We start from the raw sequence: 23116 nt of genomic DNA, 5'->3' as shown, positions 1-23116 counted from the left end.
GGTTTTGGCAGAAGGATTGCATGCAGGGAGGGTAAATCCCTATCCAGAGTAAGTGTCTATTCCAGTAAGAAAAAAGCACTGTCCTTTCCACGGTGGAAGCAGTTCAATGTAATCAACCTGCCACCAGGTAGCTGGCTGATCACCAGCTACCAATGGTACCATATTGGGGACTTAGTGTTGGTCTCTACTGCTGGCAGGTTGGGCACTCAGCTGTGACTGTAGCCAAGTCTGCCTTGGTGAGTGGGAGTCCATGTTGCTGAGCCCATACATAACCTCCATCCCTGCCACCATGGTCACTTTGTTCATGAATCTGTTGAGCAATGACGGGGGTGCCTGGGGGAAGAAGATGACTGGTTTCCACAGAATGTGTCATTCTGTCCACTTGTTTGTTAAAACCCTCCTCTGCTGAGGTCACCCTTTGGTGAGCATTCACGTAAGACACAAAAATCTTCACTTCTTTGGCCAGTTCAGAGAGGTCTATCCACATACCTCTTCCCCACACCTCCTTGTCTCCCATTTTCCAACCATGTGCCTTCCAAGTCCTTAACGACCCAGCCAAACCATTGGCTACAGCCAGTGAATCAGTATACAGTCGCACATCTGGCCATTTCTCCTTCAAAGTAAAGTGAACAACCAGGTGCACTGCTCAAAGTTCTGCACATTGGGAAGATTTCCCTTCACAACTGTTTTTCAGGGAGGTCCCAGAAAGGGGCTGTAGTGCTGCCGCTGTCCACTTTGGAGATGTTCCTGCATGTCGTAGAGAACCTTCTGGAAACCAGGCTTAAGTTTTCACTTAGTCAACTGATCATAAGATGCTTCCCATGAGTCCATAGGTACAGACTGGGAGATGGAAGGTAATGTGGCATTTGAGCCACTTCCTCATGCAACTTACTTGTGACTACAGGTCCTGTTTGGGCCCGATCTAGTATATGCCACTTCCATTTAATGATGGAGTGCCGCTGTGCGTGTCCAACTTTATAACTCTGTGGGTTAGATAACACCCAGTTCATGATGGGCAGCTCAGGCTGTATGACGACTTGGTGGCCCATGGTTAAGCATTCAGTCTCTACTAAGGCCCAGTAACAAGCCAAAGGCTGTTTCTCAAAAGGAAAGTAGTTATGTGCAGGAGGTGGCAGGGCTTTGCTCCAAAATCCTGAGGGTCGACACTGTGATTCACCAATAAGCGTCTTCTAAAGGCTCCAAACAGCGTCTCTATCTGCCGCTGACACTCTAGCACCATTGGATCAGCCAGATCATATGCCCCAAGTGGCAGAGCCACTTGCATGGCAGCCTGAATCTGTTGCAGAGCCCTTTCTTGTTCTTGGCCTCACTCAAAACTAGCAGCTTTTTGAGTCACTTGATAAATAGGCCTCAGTAGCACATCCAAATGAGGGATATGTTGCCTTCAAAATCCAAAGAGGCCCACTAGGCCTACCTCCTTTTTGGTTGTGTGAGTGGCCAGATGCAATAACTTATCATTCACTTTAGAGGGAATATTTTTAAATGCCCCACACCACTGGACCCCTAGACATTTCACTGAGGTGGAAGGTGCCTGAGATTTTGTTGGATTAATTTCCCACCCTAGAAAGCAAATGCTTTTCCAGTAAGTCCAGAGTCATTGATACCTTCCTTACTAGGTTCAATCAGCATATTGTCATCAATGTAATAGACCAGTGTAACATCTTGTGGAAAAGAAAGGTAATGAAGTTCCCTGCAGACTAAATTATGACAGAGGGCTGGAGAGTTGATATAGCCCTGAGGTAGAGCACTGAAGGTGTATTCTTGGCCTTGCCAACTGAAGGCAAACTGCTTCTGGTGCTCCTTTGAAACAGGCGTGGAGAAAAAGGCATTAGCCAGATCAACAGCTACATACCAGGTACCAGGAAATGTATTAATTTGCTCAAACAATGAAACTACATCTAGAACAGCATCTGCAATTGGAGTCACCACCTGGTTAAGCTTTTGGTAAGCCACTGTCATTCTCCTAGAGCTATCTGTTTTTTGCATAGGCCACATAGGTGAGTTGAATGGGAATGTGGTGGCACTCACCACCCCTGCATCCTTCAAGACCTTGATGGTGGCAGTAATCTCTGCAATCCTGCCAGCAATGCGGTATTGCTTTAGGTTTACTGTTTTCCTAGGTAGAGGCGGTTCTAATGGCTTCCACTTAGCTTTTCCTACCGTAATAGCCCTTACTACATTTGTCAGTGATCCAATGTAGGGTTCTGACAGTTGCTGAGTATATCTGTTCCAATTATGCTTTCTGGAACTGGGGAAATCATTACAGGATGGTCTTGGGGACCCACTGGACCTACTGTGAGACAGATACAAGCCGAAAGTCCATTAATAACCTGACTTCCATAGGCCTGGACTCTGACTGTGGGCCACAGTGATGTTTTGGGTCTCCTGGAATTGGTGTCATTTCAGAGCCAGTATCCAGTAACCCCTCAAAAGTCTGATTATTTCCTTTTCCCCAGTGAACAGTCACTCTCGCAAAAGTCCCTAGATCCCTTTGGGAAAGGCTGAAAGGTTAACAGTATAGATTTTTGGCAGTGTAGTGAGGTTCTTCCTCAGGGGGACCTGGCCTGCCCTTCATTCAAGGGGTTTGGGTCTTTAAACTGGCTTAAGGCTGGGAATTGATTGAGGGCCCATGACTTTCTATTCTGATGATTCGAGTTAAGACTGCTGTTCACTTGACCTTGAATTCATCCACTTGTACATATCAAGTAAATATTTAGTGGATTTCCTATTTACTTCACTCGTAGGGACACTGTGACTAAGTAGCCAACACCATAAGTCCATACAAGTCAGACTATTGTGATTACTCTTTGACTCTGTTGTCCATTATGGTCACCATACCCACCTCGTCCTGTCAATTGAGTGTCACCACTTGGCCTTTACCACCATGGAGTCCAATCAGCCTCATTGTAGCTAGATGTCTTCATTCAGTTAGGGCAGTTCCCACTGTCAAATCTGACTCACATAAAATAGCAATCACAGCAGCCTTCAAGGATGCTGCAGCGCCCTTCACAAATTTGTTCCCCACCATTGTGGTAAAGATGTGTCTTCTGGGCACTCCATATGTGGGTCTGTGGGTCTAACCTGATAAATCTACTCTAGGATGCCAATTTCTGTGAGCCTTTGGATACCTTCTACAGTATACCAAGGCAGGTCTGGTACTTCAACTTGATTTAGTGTAGGCCACCTTGTAATCCATGCTTCAGCAACCCAACCAAATAAACTATTAGGTCCTTTCCTAACTTCTCAAGCTGAAACATTGAATGGAGAATCTGTGCTTAGTAGACCCATATCAATAAACTCAGACTGATCCATCTTTTTGTTCCTTGCACCATTATCCCACACCCCTAATGGCCATTCCCACACATATTCCCCAGGTTTCTGTTTGTACATATTAGAAAAGTCAAGCAGTTCTTTTGGAGTGTAGTGTACTTCCTTCTGAGTCACACTTTGTACTTCACTTTTTGGGGCTTGCTGGAACTTAAGTCTAGCTATAGGTCTAGAAACCAAAATTGGTGGTGGGGATGTGTTTTGAGAACATTCAGCATTGTCTTGTAAGGCATCTGCTTTAGGCGATGCCCTAGGCAATGGCTGAGACAAAGGCTCTTTAGACACAGCTGGGTTAATCTCCTTAGATATGGGTGGAGGAGCTAATGGTTTTACTGGGGAGGGTGACTTAGCAGACAAAGATGGAGTATTCTCTTCAGATGGGAGTGAGAGGGCCTGGTTCTGTGGCAGGGGTGATTCAATGGAATTTAGGGGCTCAGTGTCCCCTTCCTGATTATCTGCCCGCATGTCCCCATCCCAAGTTTCAGGATCCTATTTCTTCCCAATCAATGGCCTAACTTTAACTTCAGACATCATTTGAGGTTGGGAATTGTGTTGGTGTTGTAATTTAGCCACTCTTACGTTAAGACTCTGGGTTTGGTTTTCCTCAATATCAGCTCTGTTACTACAAGAAATGAGGCTCTCTTTCAAGGCATAAGTGGAAACTTTAAGGTCGTTTATATGGTGCTTGAGCTTTAACTCTGGAGCCCTGAGCTCATCTCTTTCACCACTTTGCCTAGCTAAAGTAGGACCAACCAACCAACTTCCTTATACTTCTCATTATGACAAAATCGTAGAAAGGTATCACATATGTGTCCACCCAGAGCCTCACCTTTCACCAATACCTTATCTATTGGTGGCGATATTTTGTGTATTTCTATTGTCACCTCACGCCATGGATTAGCAGCGCCCTCTTTACTACTGGAAGCAGAGTCATCAACAGCTTTAAGACTAACCAGACTTGAGAACCAATTTAGAAAACTCATCCTTACAATTTTGTTTCTTTAGAACCACTCTTGGTACCAAATGTCTTAGGCTGGGTTCTCTAAAGAAGCAAAACCAGTACAGTGTATAAATATATATACAGAGAGATTTATATAAAGGAAATGGCTCATGTGGTTGTATAGGCCGGAATGTCCCAAATCCATGGGTCAGGCTGGAGGCTTCTCCTGATTCACTTTGCCACAGGGCTGGCGAAACTAAGTTCAGCATGTCAGACAGCAGGGCTCTTGCGCACAGGCTGTGAAGACTGACAAATCCCAAGATTGTCAGGCAAGATGGCAGGTAAGCTGCTAGCTCAAGTCCCAAGAACCAAAGTTCAGATGAACAGGAACCAGCTGAAGAATCCAGAATAAGCAAAAGCCCACGAGCCTTGCCTGAGAGTCCATCTATATTGGATGCAGGCTGCACTCCAAGGAAACTCTCTTTCAACTGATCCCATCTTTGAGGTGATCACACTATATCAGATCTCATCACAGAAGTGATCACATCATCATATGACTTCCAAACTACATTATAACTGCTAAACCACTGGGAATCACGGTCCAGCCGAGTTGCCACACAACCTTAAGGATCACGATCCAAAACCAAACCAGACCCACTGCCATCAAGTCGATTCCAACTCATAGCGACCCTATAGGACAGAGTAGAACTGCCCTGTAGAGTTTCCAAGGAGCGCCTGGAGGATTCGAACTGCCGACCTTTTGATTAGCAGCCATAGCACTTAACCACTACGCCACCAGGGTTTCCCAAGATCACAATAGGTGTTGGCAAATTTCTCTCTAGATGGAGGGCATCAACACCCACCAACAATGGATAAAGTGGTCTTTTTCCTTCATCCTCCCCATTGCCTCCACTTCGCTTTGTCCGCCTATGTTTCATTTGCTTATCTCTAAAGGGAAAATAATAATCCCTTCTCTGCTTTACACACAAGCTTGTGGTTCAGAGATCAAAAATGAAACCCGAGTAACTTCTTACCAAAAAAATGCCATCATCTGTGATATGGAGACCTTGATCATTTGGGGATGAGACCTCTCTGACCACAACTTTGTCCTGATTCCCTAGATAGCCCATGCTGGGTGGTGCAAATGTTTAACATGTTTGGCTGCCATCTGAATGTTTGGAGGTTCCAGTCCACCCAGAGGCACCTTGGAAGAGAGGCCTCATGATCTACTTCTGAAAAATCAGCCAATGAAAACTCTGTGAGGCACAGTTCTACTCTGACACACGTGCGGTTGCCAGGGGTCAGAGTCGACTTGATGGCAACTGGTTTTATCCTGTATTCTCCTTCTCTCTTTCCCTGACACACACACACACAGTATAAATATACCTTGTATGTGCACATGTATAGATATATGCAGTAAGAGTATTTACAGTATTAATTTGAATGATTTTATGGGAAAAATTGCCAATACTTTAATCACATAAATATAAGAATAGTAGTAGAAAATTATAAACTGCAATTGTATTTGTTATGTTGGCTAACACTCCTAGGTATAAGCTGGAAAAAGGAAAAAAGGAAAAAATCTGCCTCGTAGTACACAGTATAAAAGTGGATACATTAGAGGAAATTTGTACTTTTTTGGTGGGACTAGACAGTATTTGGAAACCCTGGTGGCATAGTAGTTAAGAGCTATGGATGCTAACCAAAAGATCAGCTGTTCGAATCTACCATGCGTTCCTTGGGAACCCTATAGGGCAGTTCTACTCTGTCTTTAGGGTGCTATGAGTTGGAATCGACTTGGCAGCAACAGGCTTTTTTGGTTAGATGGTTTTTGTCCATAATAGAAAAGAGCCCTAGGCTGATCAGTCTGAAGCAGAAGCATTGTGTACCACACTTTCCACTACATTTGAGCAACAACCCCATTGCTTAAATGCGTACACTTCTATGTTGGTGTTCTGCCAAATTAAAATGCTCCATTGAAACTACGGTTACTCTGTTTTATTGGCGCTTGTCCCTACCTGCTAAAGTAGGTCCCCAATGCCTCTGAAGTCTCCTCAATTTACTGGCAGTTGCTTCGTTGAAGTTCCGTGTTCATGAACAAGCTTCATAGCTATTTCTGTTGTGTCCTGTGACACTTACCAGATATCTCACTCCCCTACCCCCCCCCGCCACCTCTTATCACAGAGCCAGTTGGTGATTAATGGATGATTCAGAACAGATCAGCTGTCATTGTGTTGAGTATCTACCTTGCTCTGCCCCACATCTGAGCTCACAGCAGTTGATTAGACATCCAGCCTTGGCCCAAATCTTCTTCATGAGTACCGTGATCTCCATTGCATTGCTTCAGCATCATGAATCACGACTTGGTGAAAATATTTTAAAAGAATTAAGAATAATAAATATTTTCTATTACATGATCATTGTAATGCTTTATTTTGAAATAATTTTAGACTTCAGAAATGTTGCAAAAGGAGTTCCTGTCCTTCACCCAGCTTCCCCTAATGTTATCATCTTACATAACCATATACAGTAATCAAAACTGGGATATTTGCATTAGGTAATTGCTATTACCTAAACTTCGAAAAAATCTGAAGTCCTTACTTGAATTTCTGTATTTTATTGTATAGTTTCCCCCCTCATGTCCTTTTTCTGTTCCAGGATTCAACCCAGGATCCCACATTGTGTTTAATCATCTCACCTCTCCTTAGTCTCCTCCAATCTGTGAAAGTTCCTGCATCTTTCCTTGTCTTTTAAGACCTTGACTCTTTTGAACATAATGGTCAGTTGTTTTGCAGAATGTCTCTCAATTTGAATTTGTCCAATGTTTTCTCATGATTAGGTTATGCATTTTTGGCTAGAATACTACGGAAGTGCAATTGTGCCCTTCTCAACCTATCATTTCAGGGGATTTGTGATCACGATGCTGACTTTGATCACTTGGTTAAGGCACTGCCAGGTTTCTCCACTGGAAAGTTACCATTCCCCACTGGGTTTTGTTATTAGTAAATATCTTTGGGAGATAATTTAAGACTGCAAATTTTTGTTTCGCCTCAAACTTTGGCTCACAAATTTAGCATTCACCCTTAGATCTTGCCTGCAACAATTATTACTGTTGTAATGGTGATTTTCTATTTACTCATTCTTTCCATGTTTATTAACTGAAATTCTTCTGGAAGGTAGAGTTATCCCTTCTCCCCATTTATCTATTTATTCATTTATTTATATCAGTATGGACTCATGAGTAGTTATTCTACAGACTATGATTCCATACAATAATTATCCGGCTGCTCAAATCTGCAACATGATTTGAATGACAGAATAGTGTTCCAATTGCATGTCAATTTTTATTGACCCAATTCTTCAATGTTGGACATTTAGGCTGTTTCCAGTTCTTTGATATTATGTATTTTCATACTTATTTTTTTTTTACCAGGGTAATTATTGGATGTTGGACAAGTTTATGCTCGTGGTTTTGATCTAGGCGGCGAAACTGTCAACGTGAAAATCACACACTCCACCTGGACTACCCACCTGGGAGCAGAGAGGGGGTGGATCCCGGCGCTCAAGAAGGATCCAACCTATTGGGTTGCTTAGAGCAGTTGTCAACAATTTGAACAACGCGTAACAATAAAGTTATTGATGTTGACGAAGAGACTTCCGGTAGGGGCATTTCTACTTCCGCCTAGGCCTGTGTCCTTTGCCCTCTTCACTTACGTCCCAACCGGAAATATTTTTACCCCATTTAAAGCCACGTCTGTCGTGGCCTCGGTGCCGCCCATAAACTGTGAAAGTACTTCCGGGGTCACATTACTCCGGCCCGCCCCGCCCCGCCGCCGGTGCCCTGCTGGAAACCCTCACTCTCCGGAAGTGGCCCGGGCCTCCCGGTCGGGGCCTCTCCACCCGGCTCCTGCTGAGGGCCGGGGTGCGGTGGTGATGGCGGAGGCGGCGCTGCTACTGCTGCCGGAGGCGGCGGCGGATCGGGACGCTCGGGAGAGGCTGGCTCTCTGGGATCGGCGGCCGGACACGACGGCGCCGCTCACCGACAGGCAGACGGACTCAGTACTGGAGCTGAAGGCGGCGGCGGAGAACTTGCCCGTGCCGACCGAGGTGAGGGGACGGGCGGGAACGGGGCTGGAGCGGGGGTAGGCGGGGCTGAGATGCACTTCGGGCCGGTTGGCCGCAGCTTGGCCTCTTTCTGTTCGCCGACCCTGTTTAGGGTCTCTCTTTTCCCTCTTCCCCGGCCCCGGTGGCGGCTTCGGTGGCAGAAGTCTCTTACCTGCTGGGCTGTCAGGCCTGGCATTGCCGGCGACCGCCGATCCTCCCCTCTCCTTTCGCCGGGTGACTGCTGCGGGGGTGTCCAGTGGCTAGTGCCCGCTGGCTAACAACCCCACCCTGCAACGTGGGACGGTTGGTCGGGAGCCTTGCCTCGGGCGTCCCTGGTGTCATCCGAGGGGTAATCCTGCTGCCCACCTTCTGAATCGGAGGTGCTTTGCTGCAGGACAGGCTCCTGTGGATGTTCGTTTACCACCTTAATGATTCACCCAGCTTCTTTTTTCCATGGGGGACTTAGACCAAAAGTTGATCCTTATGGATGGTTTCATTGATCATAGATTGAACAGTGAGCATGTTCTCAATCAAGTGCAGCTTATGAGAGATCGGATTGATTTGGCTTATGTCAAAGCAATATAAATGCATTTAGTTTGAAAGCTGGGTCAGTACACTATTAGATATTAGATAATTACAGTGCTCGTTATTGATTTTAATGCCAACGTTTGAGATCCCAGTGACCAGTGGGCATATTTTTGCTGCTTGTGTGATTGAATTCATTAGCTGTCATAGCAGGAAGTATGTTTTACAAATTGTCAGATACTTGACAAACTTCTAGTTTTGAGGGCCACATTTAGAAGATTATAAGAGGTGATGGTTACTTTTCATTTTGAAAGCATTCTTCTGACACTCTTTGGAATGCCCCCAAAGCGCATTGAATTTAGAGACTGACCTTTTTTTCTGACCTCAAACTTTAGAGGTTAAGAAGTTTGATTGCAGAGTTCTCTCCACTTTCACTGTTGCCTCCTCTGCCCTAAAATACAGGTGTTCTTGCTTGAGTTTCTCTGTCCACCTCTAGGATGCTGTGCCGGAAGTGGGTCTGGAATAAATGAGGAAGCAGGTGGAAAATTATTTGGCTTACTGTCAAGATCTTTCACGCCCTGGGTAAAAGTTAGAAGTTGTTTGCTCTATAAATTTTCCAGTCTGTTTATAATTGATTTAGCCTGTTATGGGGCAGTTCTCTTCTGTCCTATAGGGTCGCTATGAGTCGGAATCGACTCGACGGCACTGGGTTTTGTTACTGAGGCAAGGTGCTTCCTTGGACCTGGTGCCTGGGAGAATCTAGTCTTCAAGAGAAGTAATCCAATTTGTTTTTATTGTCGTGGGTTATAAACTATTATTCTTTATTCTCTTTTAGCATGAAAGAGAGGATTTGGAGTGAAGTCAATGGAGTCTATTCATTTTCACCCCATTCTTCCATATTTATGCAATACAGTATCTACTATTAGATTCATGCAGTCATTTAACATATATTATCTTCTTAGTCTGGGCTAGGAGTGGGCCTAGAAAGGTGAATAAGAAAGACAACATCCCTGGTCTTTTTGATGAATTGTGATGATCAAGACCGTGTAAAAAAAGGTCAAAGAAGGTAAGTTTGGATAGTGATGCATGATATAAGGAAAAAAAATCAGAATGGAGTGACAGAAAGGGATGGGGAATGCCCTTTTAGATAAGAAGGGAAGGCCTTTCTAAGCAAGTGACTTAGGTGAGAAGACCTGAATGATGGGAAACAAGAAGCAGCCTTGCAAAGACTAGGTAGAGAAAGAACATTGCAGCTGGAGGAAAAAGCAGTGTAAAAGTCATGGGTAGGGAACAAGTTTGACAAGTTCAGGGATTCAGTGAGGGTCTTCTGGGTCAGTGAAAAAGAGGAAGACCCTCAAGGAGGTGGCTTGCAACAATGGGCTCAAACAGCAACAATTGCGAAGATGGCCCAGGACCAGGCAGTGTTTTGTTCTGTTGTACATAGGGTCACCATGCATCGGAACTGCTCGTTGGCACCTAACAACAACAACAATTTCTGGTTCATGCAGCCTTGGTGCTGATTCCTGTGAGAGTGAAATTGACAGCCTGATATTTATTTGTCCTGGAATCTCTCAGGGAAAACTTCTCACTGCTCTTCAGCTCCCAGCAGCCCTCATTTCCCATTAGTAAATGTTTATATATCTGTGTGAAGTCTTTGGAATTGAATTTTTATCCCTGTTATTATTTTAACATGGGGGCTGAAAAAAGATGCTTAAATTTTTATTTTGCCTAACCAATGTATCTCTAAAGGATTTTCTATAATGTTTCACAATTGTTACAAGATAATTTACTCTCTGAACTACTGGAACTAGGCAGATTAGTTAAATAGCAAGAGGCCAGCTAACTCAGTAAATACTATAAAGCTGATAACGCTTTGAGAAAAGAGCATTGTTATGACGAGCTACTCGGGTTTGTTTTGGTTTTTTTTTTTTTTACTCTTATCTTGGAAAGGAGTTATAGCTTCCTTGTTTTTTGAGTTATACCTTTTTATTTGGCATTAGATAAAACAGTTTGCAGTAGAATATTGGGTGGACTTGTTTCCTGGGCCCTGGGCAAGTTTTTAGTAGTTAGGACCTTTTTCTTTCACTGAACTCTTGATGAAAGTCTACAATAATTTATCCTGAACAGGAGTTGTTTTCTTAACTTCTCCGAGCCTCAATTTTATTCTTTTTTTTTTTAAGTTGTTATTCATATTTGCACTTTTATTACATAATGTTGAGAAATGTTTAAAAAAAAAAAAGCAAGTTTATTGCCCACACATATTTTTTCTTTTTTGAATTGCTTGTTGGAATATATTTCTGTTTGAATATTTGTTGTTAATATGCCAGAGTTTATTATATTCAAGATATTAATTCATTGATATTTATGGGTCAGGAGAAGAAATTAGGAACCGTGAGTCCTGGAACCTTGCTCTGGCCATAGGAGAAAAAATGTTCTACTGGCCTCTTTCACTTACAGAGAGGAAGGAATTTACCCAAGCATTTGATCTGGCTTGAGTTCAAAGAAAACTTTAATTTCAGGGCTTTTGCCAGTTCTTTATGTTGCAAGAATGGAGACTGGGATCCATTTCTTTCTTTCTTTTTTTTATTCAGTTATCTTCTTGTGTGTTATTATTTTTTTTTAATTGTACTTTAAATGAAGGTTTACAGTACACATATTGTTTTATGATATTGGTTAACAACCCTAACCATAACTGTTGCTATCGAGTCCTACAACATGTCAACACTCTCCCTTCTCAAACTTGGGTTCGTTGTCACCAGCTTTCCTGTCCCCTCCTGCGTTCTAGTCCTTGCCCCTGGGCTGGTGTGCCCCTTTAGTCTCATCTTGTTTTATGGGCCTGTCTGAAACCCTGGTGGTATAATGGTTAAGAGCTACGGCTGCTAACCAAAAGGTCAGCAGTTTGAATCCACCGGGCATTCCTTGGAAACTCTGTGGGGCATTCTGCTCTATCCTATAGGGTCGCTATGAGTTGGAATTGACCCGATGGCAGTGGGTTGGTTTGGGTAATCTTTGGCTAAAGGGTGAATGAACCTCGGGAGTGACTTCATTACTGAGGTAAAAGGGTGACCGGGAGCCATACTCTCAGGGTTTCTCCAGTCTCTGTCAGGCCAGTAAGTTTGGTCTTTTTTTCGTGAGCTCTGAAGAAGATTCTGAGTCTCCATATATACTTTTTCAATGATTTGCTCCAAACATCAAGTTTCACTTAGGAAACGAATTGATTAGATTGATATTAAAAATTATTTTCTCCAACCCAGAACTGTGGAAGAAGTAAAGCCTGGGAGAGAAAGGTGTGTTTGATTGTTCCTGGCCCTGCACAACTGGGCAGGCAAAGCTTGATAGCTTATTGTAATTGTCTTTTAATATGTTAGTGTCTCCATTTGAATAGAGCTGTACAGTAACCCTTTAGGTCTGCAAACCGGGAACCTAGATTTGGGCTCTTCTCTCTCTAGTGGTATCTGTCTGTGCCATCCGGGAGCCAGGACAATGCTAGTGGGTGGGAGGCAGGCAGTCTCATCAGAAGTGAATGAGAGGTCCGAGTAGGAAAGTGTGTGACACCACCACCGCCCTTCTTGATTGGCTGTTTTATTCCAGATACTTTGAGAAAAGAAGAATCTGGGCAGATGACCTGAGGGAGGTACTATTTTCTCATATGCTGTTAAAAAGGAACATGTTTTTGCTGCTAAAATACATTTCTTTGAAATGGTTGCAGTGTAGCTTCTTTCCTGCTTGTTCTGGGGGAAAATGACTGTGTTAGTGAGAACTAGGGAACTGGAAGCTGCCTTCTGCTTGTGGTATTTAAAAGTTCTTATGACTGAAAAGCAGTTAGTATTGGTACTTAAAGCAGGCATATAGAATGTCCTCTTCAAATTCAAATTATCGTTATATTTACTCACAATACCTAGATTACAGAATATATCTAGAATAGCTCTAGCAGCTTCTCAGGTGTCTAGTTTTCATATGATTTTATTTTCTAAATTAAATTAGAAAATAAACATTTCTTGGTTCGAGATGACAGATCGAGCACACATACATGGCAGCGTTGGATCTCTTTGAAATGCCGGTAACAAGTATGTGGTACACTAAAACCAAGGAAGGTATCAGAAGACTTGGAATTTTGCCATATTTCCTGGATGCCAGGAAGGGTATGTATAATTTAAAAAATCAGCCTGAAGACTTAATCACAGAACAATCTAAATCTAAAAAGAGATGCTATAGGTGACAGAATTTAAGAGCGCATATGTACAGTAAGTATGTGTGATAAGATAGATTGTTTTTATATGGCCTTTCTAGCCATGGTCTTGTAACTTCCACCAAATGATTGGGTGGGACTATGCATATAAGGTACTTGTGGTCCACTAAGGGGACAGGACCGCTTGCTAATAATGCAAATAAGGTGCATGACACCTTTGTGGGGATAAAAAAAAAATGGGACCATGCAAATAAGGTGTCTGGAACCCTAATGAGGGTATTGGTCAGTTTTGCCATCCTGCTTAGCTTAAAATGAGCCATCCTAGAGGTGGAAAGGGGGGACCTCACTACAACCAAGAAGAAGAGACAGGAGCAGAGTGCATCCTTTGGATCCAGGCTCCCTGCGCTGAAAACCTCCTAGACACCAGGAGACAGAGAAAGAGAACTATAACACAGGAGATCGCATAAGATGGTGAGAAGCGGTGGCAGCAGAACCAAAAGATTGGTGTGAGATGGCACAGTGAGCTTCCTGGCCCATGGGATGAGATGGTTATAGTGGGTGTGCCAACCCCCAGGGTGAGAGAGCTGAGTGCTGTTGGACAGGAGGCTTCCTGACAGAGTGGGGTGCCTCCGAACACTTGGCAGAGCTAGGTTTGCCAGCTACTCATGGAGCAAGAGAGCTGAGAGCCTTGGGGCTGAGGTTGCTGACAGAGTGGGTACTCCCGGGCACTTTTTGGTGGAGCTAAACAGCTTTGTAACACTTGCACGAGCAGGGGAAAAGCTGGGCCAAAGGGCTGAGAGGCTGAGGGCCAGAGAGAGACCTGCATGCGGCCACGGCAGAGAAGACACTGTCCTTATTGAAGAACTGTATCCTGGGTCATCCCTGATCCTGAATTGTAACATGTTACTTCCCTAATAAACTCCGTAACCAAGTATGGTCTGTGAGTTCTGTGTGACCTTTGCAATGAATTATCGAACCCAGCAGAGAAGTAGAGAGTGCCGTGGAGGGATGGATGGTGTCAGAATTGGTAAAAAGGCTGGAAGGTAGAGGTATATCCGACCTCTGCCTCACAGGAACCAGCTTTGGGCTGTTGATGCTGATAATGATTTTCTCGCCTTCCCTTTGTGAAGTTAGACAAGGAGGTCAGGCACCTCTGCCACGCCATTTTTACAAAATGGAAGAAAGTAGAGGGGTAATAGTTTCTTCATTTTACATAGTGGGGAATCAATAAATATGACCCAAAATTGGTGAATTCAAACACAAAGCTTTAAATCTGGTTTTTAGAATTGTGAATTCCATATTTTTATGCAAATAATGCATGCCTTCTACGTTTATTTGCCAACCTGGTCTTTCCCCCTTGAGGTATTTTCGTAAGCACGCTGTGCTGATTTTTTTACAGCAACATGTTAAAAAAAATTGGCATAGCAGTGCTTATGAAAATACCTCGCAGGGGAGGGTGCAGTTGGCAGACACATGGAGAAGGCACACATTATTTGTGTAAAAATATGGTAATCATCAAAAATATTGAAAACAGTTAAACTGGTTGAAAGTGGCAGGTGGGGTAGATTTTACTTTTCATTTTAAACTGTTCTGATGATTTGGAGTTTTAAAAAATTATATTTCTATATATTCCTTTTTTTGAATAATTTTATAAAAAAATTGATAAAAATTGGAAACTTTTTTTTTCCTTCTACTTTTAAAGTTCCTCCTCCTACTCTCAGATTCCCTAGGAATATACCTCAAGTTATAAAGATTGGTATTGCTTAGAGAGTAAGAATTGAAATGGCAGGAAGAGGGGAAGAAGGGAGACTTGCTTTTCACTTAAATATCACTTTGTACTCTGGACTTTTAAAATAAGAGCCCATCATAGTTTAATGGCAACTAAATGGATATGAATTTAAAGAGTAAATCTTTTCCTTATACTCTGTTGAAGAAACAGTTTGAAAACACTGCACATTAAAAAAAAAAAATCAGGGTATATATAAACTGCTATTTACTATGTAAAAAGGTACACTTCCTTGTAGATGCACGACTATTTCAGGAAGAAAATGTCGGAAACTAGTTACATTGAAAACCTCTGAGGAGGGAAATGAGCCCACAAAGGAGACTTTTTACTGAATATCCTTGGAATTTTGTGTCACATGAATTTATTACCTGTGATGGTTAAGGTTGTGTGTCAGCTTGGCTGGGCCATGATTCTTAGTGGTTTGGCAGTTACATCATGATGTAGCTTGGCAGTTATGTAATGATGCAGTTGTCCTCCATAATATAATCTGATATGATCAGCCAGTTCTAAGGGGAGTTTTATTGGGGGTGTGGCCTACATCCTATATATATGTGTGTGTATGTGTATATATATATGTGTGTGTGTATATATATATATATGGATGTTCTGGCAAAGTTTGCTCACTTTCTTTGGATCCTACATCAGCTTGTCATCTGACTTCCAGTTCTTGGGACATGAGCCAGTGGCTTGCCATGTTACCTGCCAGTCTTGGGATTTTTTTGGCCTCTGTAGCCTGTGAGCCAACAGCTGGCTGTTTGACCTGCCTATATTGGGTTTATCAGCCCCTGCAACTACGTGAGTCAGGAGAAGCCTCCAGCCTGATGCCTGACCCATGGACTTGGGACTTGCCAAACTCTGCAGCAGTGTGAGCCATTTCCTTGAGATAAACCTCTCTCTTTTTTTCCTCTCTCTCTGTATATACATCCTTCGCTGGTTTTGCTTCTCTAGAGAACTTAGCACAAGTAAGACATTACCTATTCAAATAAGTTTGAATGGATCACTATGTATATTACATGATTCTAGAACAAGAAGAATTTTACTTTGTAGCTGGAATTTGTTATGTATTGTGAGGTAATACAGAAATTAGTGGTGAGAATGTGATTGTTACATTATCTCTTTTTAACTGAAATTTTTATTGAGGCAATTATAAATTGACATGCAGTTGTAAAAAATAATACAGAGAAGTCTCCTGTACACTTTACCAAGTTTCCCTCACTCATCTATGCCAAAAAATTTGGAAGATGGCTACCTGGCCAGCTGAGTGGATGAGACTCATATTTGTGCCCATTCCAAAGAAAGGTGATTCAGCAGAATGCAGAAATTATCAAATAGTATCCTAAATATCACATGCAAGTAAAATTTTGTTGAAGTTAATTTAAAAACGGTTGCGGCAGTACACTGACAGGGAACTGCCAAAAATTCAAGCTGGATTCAAAAGGGGATGTGTAAAATAAGGGAATATCATTGCTGATGTCAGATGGATCTTGGCTGAATGCAGAGAATACCAGAAAGATGTTTACCTCTGTTTTATTGACTATGTAAAGGCATTCGGCTGTATGGATTATAACAGATTATGGATAACATTATGAAGAATGAGAATTCCAGAACGCTTAATTGTGTTCATGTGCAACCTGTACGTAGAACAAGAGGCAGTTGTTCAAACAGAATGGGGGCTACCGCGTGGTTTAAAATCAGTAAAGATGTGTGCCAGGGTTGTGTCCTTTCATCATATGTATTCAGTCTGTGTGCTGAGCACCTAACCCGGGAAGCTGGACTATATGAAGAAGAACAGGACATCAGAATTGGAGGAAGACTCATTAACAACCTGTGATATGCAGATGATGCAACCTTGCTTGCTGAAAGCAAAGAGGACTTGAAGTACTTATGAAGATTAAAGACTACAGCCTTCAGTATAGGTTACACCTCAATAAAAGCAAACAAAAATCCTCACAACTGAATCAGTAGGCAACATCATGATAAATGGAAAAAGTATTGAAGTTGTCAAGGATTTCATTTTACTTGGATCCATAGTCAGCGCCCATGGAAGCCGCAGTCTAGAAATCAAAGGACGTATTGCATTGGACAAATGAGCTGCAAAAGACCTCTTTAAAGTGTTTGGAAGCAAAGATGTCACTTTCAGGACTAAGGTGATCCTGACCCAAGGCATGCTATTTTAATTCACTTCATATGCATATGAAAGCTGGACAATGAATAAGGATGATACCGAAGAAAAATTGAATTATGATGTTAGTGAAGAATATCGAATATTCCATGGACTGCCAGAAGAACAAACAAATCTGTTTTTGAAGAAGTACAGCTAGAATGCTTCTTAGAAGGGAGGATGGTGAGACTTCATCTTACATACTTTAGACATGTTATCAGGAGGGACCAGTCCCTGGAGAAGGCTGTCATGCTTGCTAAAGGAGAGGATCACTGAAAAAAGGGAGACCCTCAACAAGATGGATTGACACAATGGCTGCAACTTTGGGCGCAAATATAGCAGTGATAATGAGGATGGCATAGGACAGGGCAGTGTTTTGTCCTGTTGTACATAAGGTAGCTATGAGTTGGAACTGACTTGACGGCACCTGACAACAACAACCCCAGTGGTAACATTTTGCAAAACTATAATGTATGGATGGTACCACAACCATGACATTGACATTACTCTACATTACTTTTCAAGATATGTGTATAACCTTTTTTTTCTCAAAGGAAATTGAATTAGGGATGGATGTTGGTCTAAGTAGTATTGGACTGATTTTTTTTAGGGCCCCTGTATTTTCAGTTTTTCTTAGTGGTTGCCCTAGGATTTACAATGTACTTCTTTAATTAATCACTGTCTGTCTTTAAATATTATACTGTTTCATGTATAGTATAAAACCTTTCAACAGTATGCTCCCAGTTCTCCCATCTCATCTTTCGTGCTGTTGTTGTCATACATTTCACTTTTACATATGCTATAAATTCATAACACATTGCTACTATTTTTGCTTTTGACAGTCAGTTATCTTCATTTTTTTGTAGTTCCAGGTTTGTGTCTGCCTGAAGAACTTTTTAAAATAATTTCTTGTAGTCCACTGCTGGTAATGAATTCTCTCAGCTTTTGTTTGTTTAAATAATCTTTGTTGTTGTTGTTAGGTACCATTGAGTTGGCTTGGACTCAGTGACCCTATGTACAACAGAATGAAACACTGCCCGGTCCTACACTCCTCACAGTCATTGTTATGCTTGAGCCCATCATTGCAGCCGGTGTGTAACTCTGTCTTGTTGAGGGTCTTCCTCTTTTTCACTGTCCCTCTACTTTACCAAGCATGATGTCCTTCTCCAGGGACTGATCCCTCCTGAAAATGTGCAAAGTGTGTGAGATACAGTCTCACCATCCTTGCTTCTAAGGAGCGTTCTGGTTGTACTTCTTCCAAGACAAATTTGTTCGTTCTTTTGGCAGTCCATGGTGTTAACAGTATTCTTCTCCAATACCACAATTGAAAGACGTCAGTTCTTCGGTCTTCCTTATTCATGGTCCAACTTTTGCATGCATATGAGATGATTGTAAACAACATGGCTTGGGTCAGGCCTTTCTTAGTCTTCAAGGTGACATCTTTGCTTTTCAACACGTTAAAGAGGGCTTTTGCAGCAAATTTGCCCAAGGCAGTGCGTCTTTTGATTTCTTGACTGCTGTTTCCGTGACTGTATATTGTGGATCCAAGTAAAATGAATCCTTGACAACTTTAGTCTTTTCTCTGTTTATCATGATGTTGCTCATTGGTCCAGTTGTAAAGTTTTTTGTTTTCTTTATGTTGAGGTGTAATCCATACTGAAGGCTGTGGTCTTTGATCTTCATCAATAAGTGCTTCAATTCCTCTTCACTTTCTGCAAGCAAGGTTGTGTCGTCTGCATACTGAAGGTTGTTAATGAGTCTTCCTCCAATCTTGATGCCCTGTTCTGCATATAGTACAACTTCTCAGATTATGTGTTCAGCATACAGTTGGAGTAAGTATGGTGAAAAGATACAACCCTGATGTACACCAATCCTGACTTTAAACCACATAGTATCCCCTTATTCTGTTTGAACGACTGCCTCTTGATCCATGTACAGATTTCTCATGAGCACAATTAAGTGTTCTGGAATTCCCATTCTCCTCAGTGTTTTCCATAATTTATTATGATCCACACAGTTGAATGCCTTTGCACAGTCAATAAAACACAGGTAAATATCTTTCTGGTATTTTCTGTTTTCAGCCAGGATCCATCTGACGTCAGCTATGATATCCCTCGTTCCACGTCCTCTTCAGAATCCAGCCTGAATTTCTGGCAGTTCCCTGTCGATATACTGCTGCAGCTGCTTTTGAATGATCTTCAGCAAAATTTTACTTGCGTGTGATATTGATGATATTGTTCGATAATTTCTGCATTCGGTTGGATCACCTTTCTTGGGAATATGTATAAATATGGATGTAAGCCATGATTCATGGCTTAGCCAAATTGACACACATTATATGGGGACAGAATTCAATCCATAACAAGTATAGAGCCCTGGGTTGACTTTTTTTTTTTTTTTCCTTTCAACACTTTAAAGATAATCACTCCTCTGTTTTCTAATTTGAGTAATTTCTGATGAGAAGTCTGTTGTAAATGTTATTTTCATTCTTCTGCATATAATATATCTTTTTTTCCCTTTGACTGCCTTCAAGATTTTGTCTTTTGTTTTTAGGAGTTCGAACATGATGTCTTTAGGGGTTTGCGTGTGTGCATGTTGATGTATATTCTGTTCGTGGCTTTTTGTGCTTCTTGGAGCTATAGTTTGATGTCTTTCATCATTTTTGGAATACTGTCAGTTACTGTCTTTTCAGATATCTTTTATCCTGTTGTCAATCTTTTTCTTCAAGGGTTCCAATTACACATACATTAGATTGTTCAGTACCATCCCATAGTTCTTGGATACTCTGTTCAGTTTTTATCCCCAGTCTGTTTTCTCTTTATGTTTCATTTTGGGTGATTTTCTTCGACCCTCTTCAAGTTCACTTATTCTTTCCTTAACCATGTTGAGTGTATTGCTGAGCTCATTGCAGGTATTCTTCATTTCTGTTACCATGGTTTTTATTTCTAGCATTTATATTTCAGTCTTATAATTTTCATTTTTCTGCTTAAATTTTTTATATTTGCTTGTGCATTTTAACGTACCAATCACAGTTATTTAATATTCCTTGTCTTATAGTTACAATGGAAACCCTGGTGGCTTAGTGGTCAAGAGTTTGGCTCCTAACCAAAAGGTTGGCAGTTTGAATCCACCAGGTGTTTCTTGGAAACCCTATGGGGCAGTTCTCCTCTGTTCTCTAGGGCCCCTAGGAGTCAGAATTGACTCGATGGTAACTGGTTTTCTTTTGATTTTGGTATAGTTAAAATAATCATATCACTTCTGAGTCTGGCTCTCTTGATTGTGTCTTGGCAGTGAGTTGTTTTTTTCCTTGTCTTTTAATGTAGTTTTTGTTTTAATATTGGATGTTGTATATAGGACAGTAGAGAATGAGAGAAATGGTTTTTATACCTGGAAATGGGTAAACCTTTTTTTGTGCTATATTATTTGTGTTGAGGCTTGAGTCAGTATAGTTAGGAGTTAAGCTTGGTTTAGGTTTTGTTGTTGCTCTGGCTATCTTTATCACTGGCTTCAAATTTCCCTAGCCTTTTGTTTATTGTAGGACTGGACTGCTGTAGGGTTTTCTTAATATTCTTTCTCTACCCTCAGCTTTTTGTGTGCTGTGCACCTGTTCCTTAGAGGGTATCCCTTTCTGTGATTTTGTCCCTCTCTAAGCAGTAGACTGTTGGTGCTTTATAGCCGAATAGTGGTAGGTGGGAGTTTTCTGTCCACCTGGTCCAGCCTCAGTCTTAGGCAGGTCCTTTATTCGTGGGTTTTGTGGGTGGGGCGTTCTCACTGATTTTGCCCCTCCTGTGGTGTGGTAGTAACAGACTTTTAATGGTGTGGGCCCTGGGGGTTTTCTTGCCTTTTCCCCAGGGCTGGAGGTTTTTTTCTTTTCCCTTTCCCCAGCTATAGTGGTTCTTCCTCTTTCCCTAGGGTTGACTGGGTTTACTGCCCTTATTTCTGTAGCCCAAGCCTTTTGTTCTGTTGGGGACAAGGGTCCTGGTGGGGCTTTGTGTCTCCCTCTCCCACACAACAGCAGCCACTGCCCTCTTCCAGACCTGCACCTCCTTGTCCCCATTCTTTTTTACGACCCCTGGTTGGTATCTTTGGAGAAGACTAAGTGAGTGGGTGCAAACTCCCCTTCTGTCTGTGGCTTCCGGGCATTCTATACTTACACTCCAGCCTTTAGCACTTTGTAAGAAGTTTTAGCCGAATTCTTCTTAAGCACTTGTATGGCGCTTGGCATCTCTTTTCCGCATGGTCTGCCGTAGGTCAGCTAGTGCTGGCATCCTGTCTCTCCCTGGGAGGTGCCTGGCTCCCGTAGATTTTTGAGTCCTTGATTATCCTATGACCTCAGCTCTCTGATGGATTCAAGGATAGTTATGATTTTGTAGATTATTTGGTACTTTGTTATTGTTAGTATGTGAGCAGTGCTCTTTCTAGTTTTCTGCATCCTAGTCTAGCCTCCATGTGTTTTCTGGTATATTTGCCAAATCTGAGTCTTGCTACCCCTACCTTCCCACCCTCTTAGGTATCTTGTAAGCTGTGCTGGTAGAACTTTGTGAATGAATTTGTCATCACATGTTCACATAGGATGAAATTTTATTACTAATAAAATACAGTTTTTAAAACATCATTTACTGATTATTCTCTGTTCTCAAGGAGCAGGATGGGATTCAGATTTATAAATTCACTTAGTCTGCTGTTATTAATAAATAGGAATAAAAATAATATGATAAATAGTAATAAAAAAAATAGCTAAGATTTATTGAGTGTTTATCCTTTGGTGGAAACCCTGCTGGTGTAGTGGTTGAGTTAACCAAAGGGTCGCCAGTTTGAGTCCGCCAGGCGCTCCTTGGAAACTCTGTGGGGCAGTTCTACTCTGTCCTATAGGATCACTATGAGTCGGAATTGACTTGACGCACTGGGTTTGGTTTGGTTTGGTTTTTATCCTTTGGCAGGTATTATGCCAAGCGCTTTGCATGCATCATTGTTCCTGGTGGATTACCTTTTGACTGAAAAAGATGTACCTTCCCTTCCCCAAGGAGACAGATTGTTGTTGACAATTAGGGTGGTTCCACAGAGCAGGCACCAAAAACAAACAAACAAAAAAACCAAACCCACTGCCATCAAGTCAGTTCCAACTCATAGCGACCCTGTAGGACAGAGTAGAACTGCCCCATAGAGTTTCCAAGGAGCATCTAGTGGATTCAAACTGTCGACCTTTTGGTTAGCAGCCATAGCTCTTAACCACTATGCCACCAGGGTTTCCAGAGCAGGCACAGATGCAGCTTATCTCAGCGTAGCTTCCTCTGGCCTCCAGAGCCCCTAATGTGGCCCACAGTTGCTGGTGACACTGTAGGCTCAAGATAGGTTCTCACTCGGTCTCAGCAACTCAGTTCTTGCTGTGGCACAGCTCTTGCATACCCAGGATTATGTCACCATTCAGAAGGAGTTCACGTGAACAACTGATGTCCTTAATAAAACACATTTACATGCATCCTGGACCATCCTGGTTCTTGAGTCAGACTCATTGTTGTGGAGAAATCCGAATGAGGACTTTTCTGTACACTTCTGGTCTACAGCTGTACAGCATTCCAAGAAGCCTATTTTCCCCCACCCGTGTTCTCTCCCTTACTCTTCTTTGTAATACAGATTCTATAATTCCTATTTTACAGAGAAGAAATTGAGGGTTAGAAGCATTAAGTAATTTGCCCAGTGTCACATAGCTTGTAAGTTAGTAGAAGTGTGATTCGAACCAGTAACACATACTTTACTGTGCCAAAAGATATATCCCCATTTGAATTCATATTTGTAAAACTCCACTCTTAAAAGGTTGTATTCAGGAAGATTTCTTGAAATTAGTGATGATGCGTTTTGCATCTAGCTTAATTTGGCTTTGGAGAGAAATATACTGTCTTCAGAAGAAATTTCTATGTCCAGATAAATTTCTACATCCAGATAAATAGGTGGGGAATCCATTTTCTAAGACTTTGGATCGTGTCATATATCGGTGGACCTTAAGTGTCATGAATTAAGGGCTGAAAACTAGAATTGAACCTAAAGGATTAAAGCTTTTACCTT

At 42.0% G+C, this 23116-nt stretch overlaps 1 protein-coding gene across 3 annotated transcripts in view; it reads left to right on the top strand.

The window, feature by feature from the left end:
- The first annotated feature begins 8083 nt into the window (after positions 1 to 8083).
- COG3 (component of oligomeric golgi complex 3) overlaps positions 8084 to 23116 on the top strand; it is an 88792-nt gene continuing 73759 nt past the window's right edge. For all 3 annotated transcript variants that reach the window (XM_049852965.1, XM_049852963.1, XM_049852964.1), the window contains exon 1: positions 8084 to 8395. In XM_049852965.1, coding sequence (XP_049708922.1) covers positions 8222 to 8395 — 174 coding nt within the window. In that variant the 5' untranslated portion in view covers positions 8084 to 8221. The remainder of the gene's footprint in view (positions 8396 to 23116) is intronic.

Source organism: Elephas maximus, chromosome 14 (genome assembly GCF_024166365.1).
Source record: "Elephas maximus indicus isolate mEleMax1 chromosome 14, mEleMax1 primary haplotype, whole genome shotgun sequence".
Classification (NCBI taxonomy): Eukaryota; Metazoa; Chordata; class Mammalia; order Proboscidea; family Elephantidae; genus Elephas; species Elephas maximus.
The sequence above is the reverse complement of the archived record's forward strand: the minus strand, read 5'-3'. Positions and strand labels throughout refer to the sequence as shown.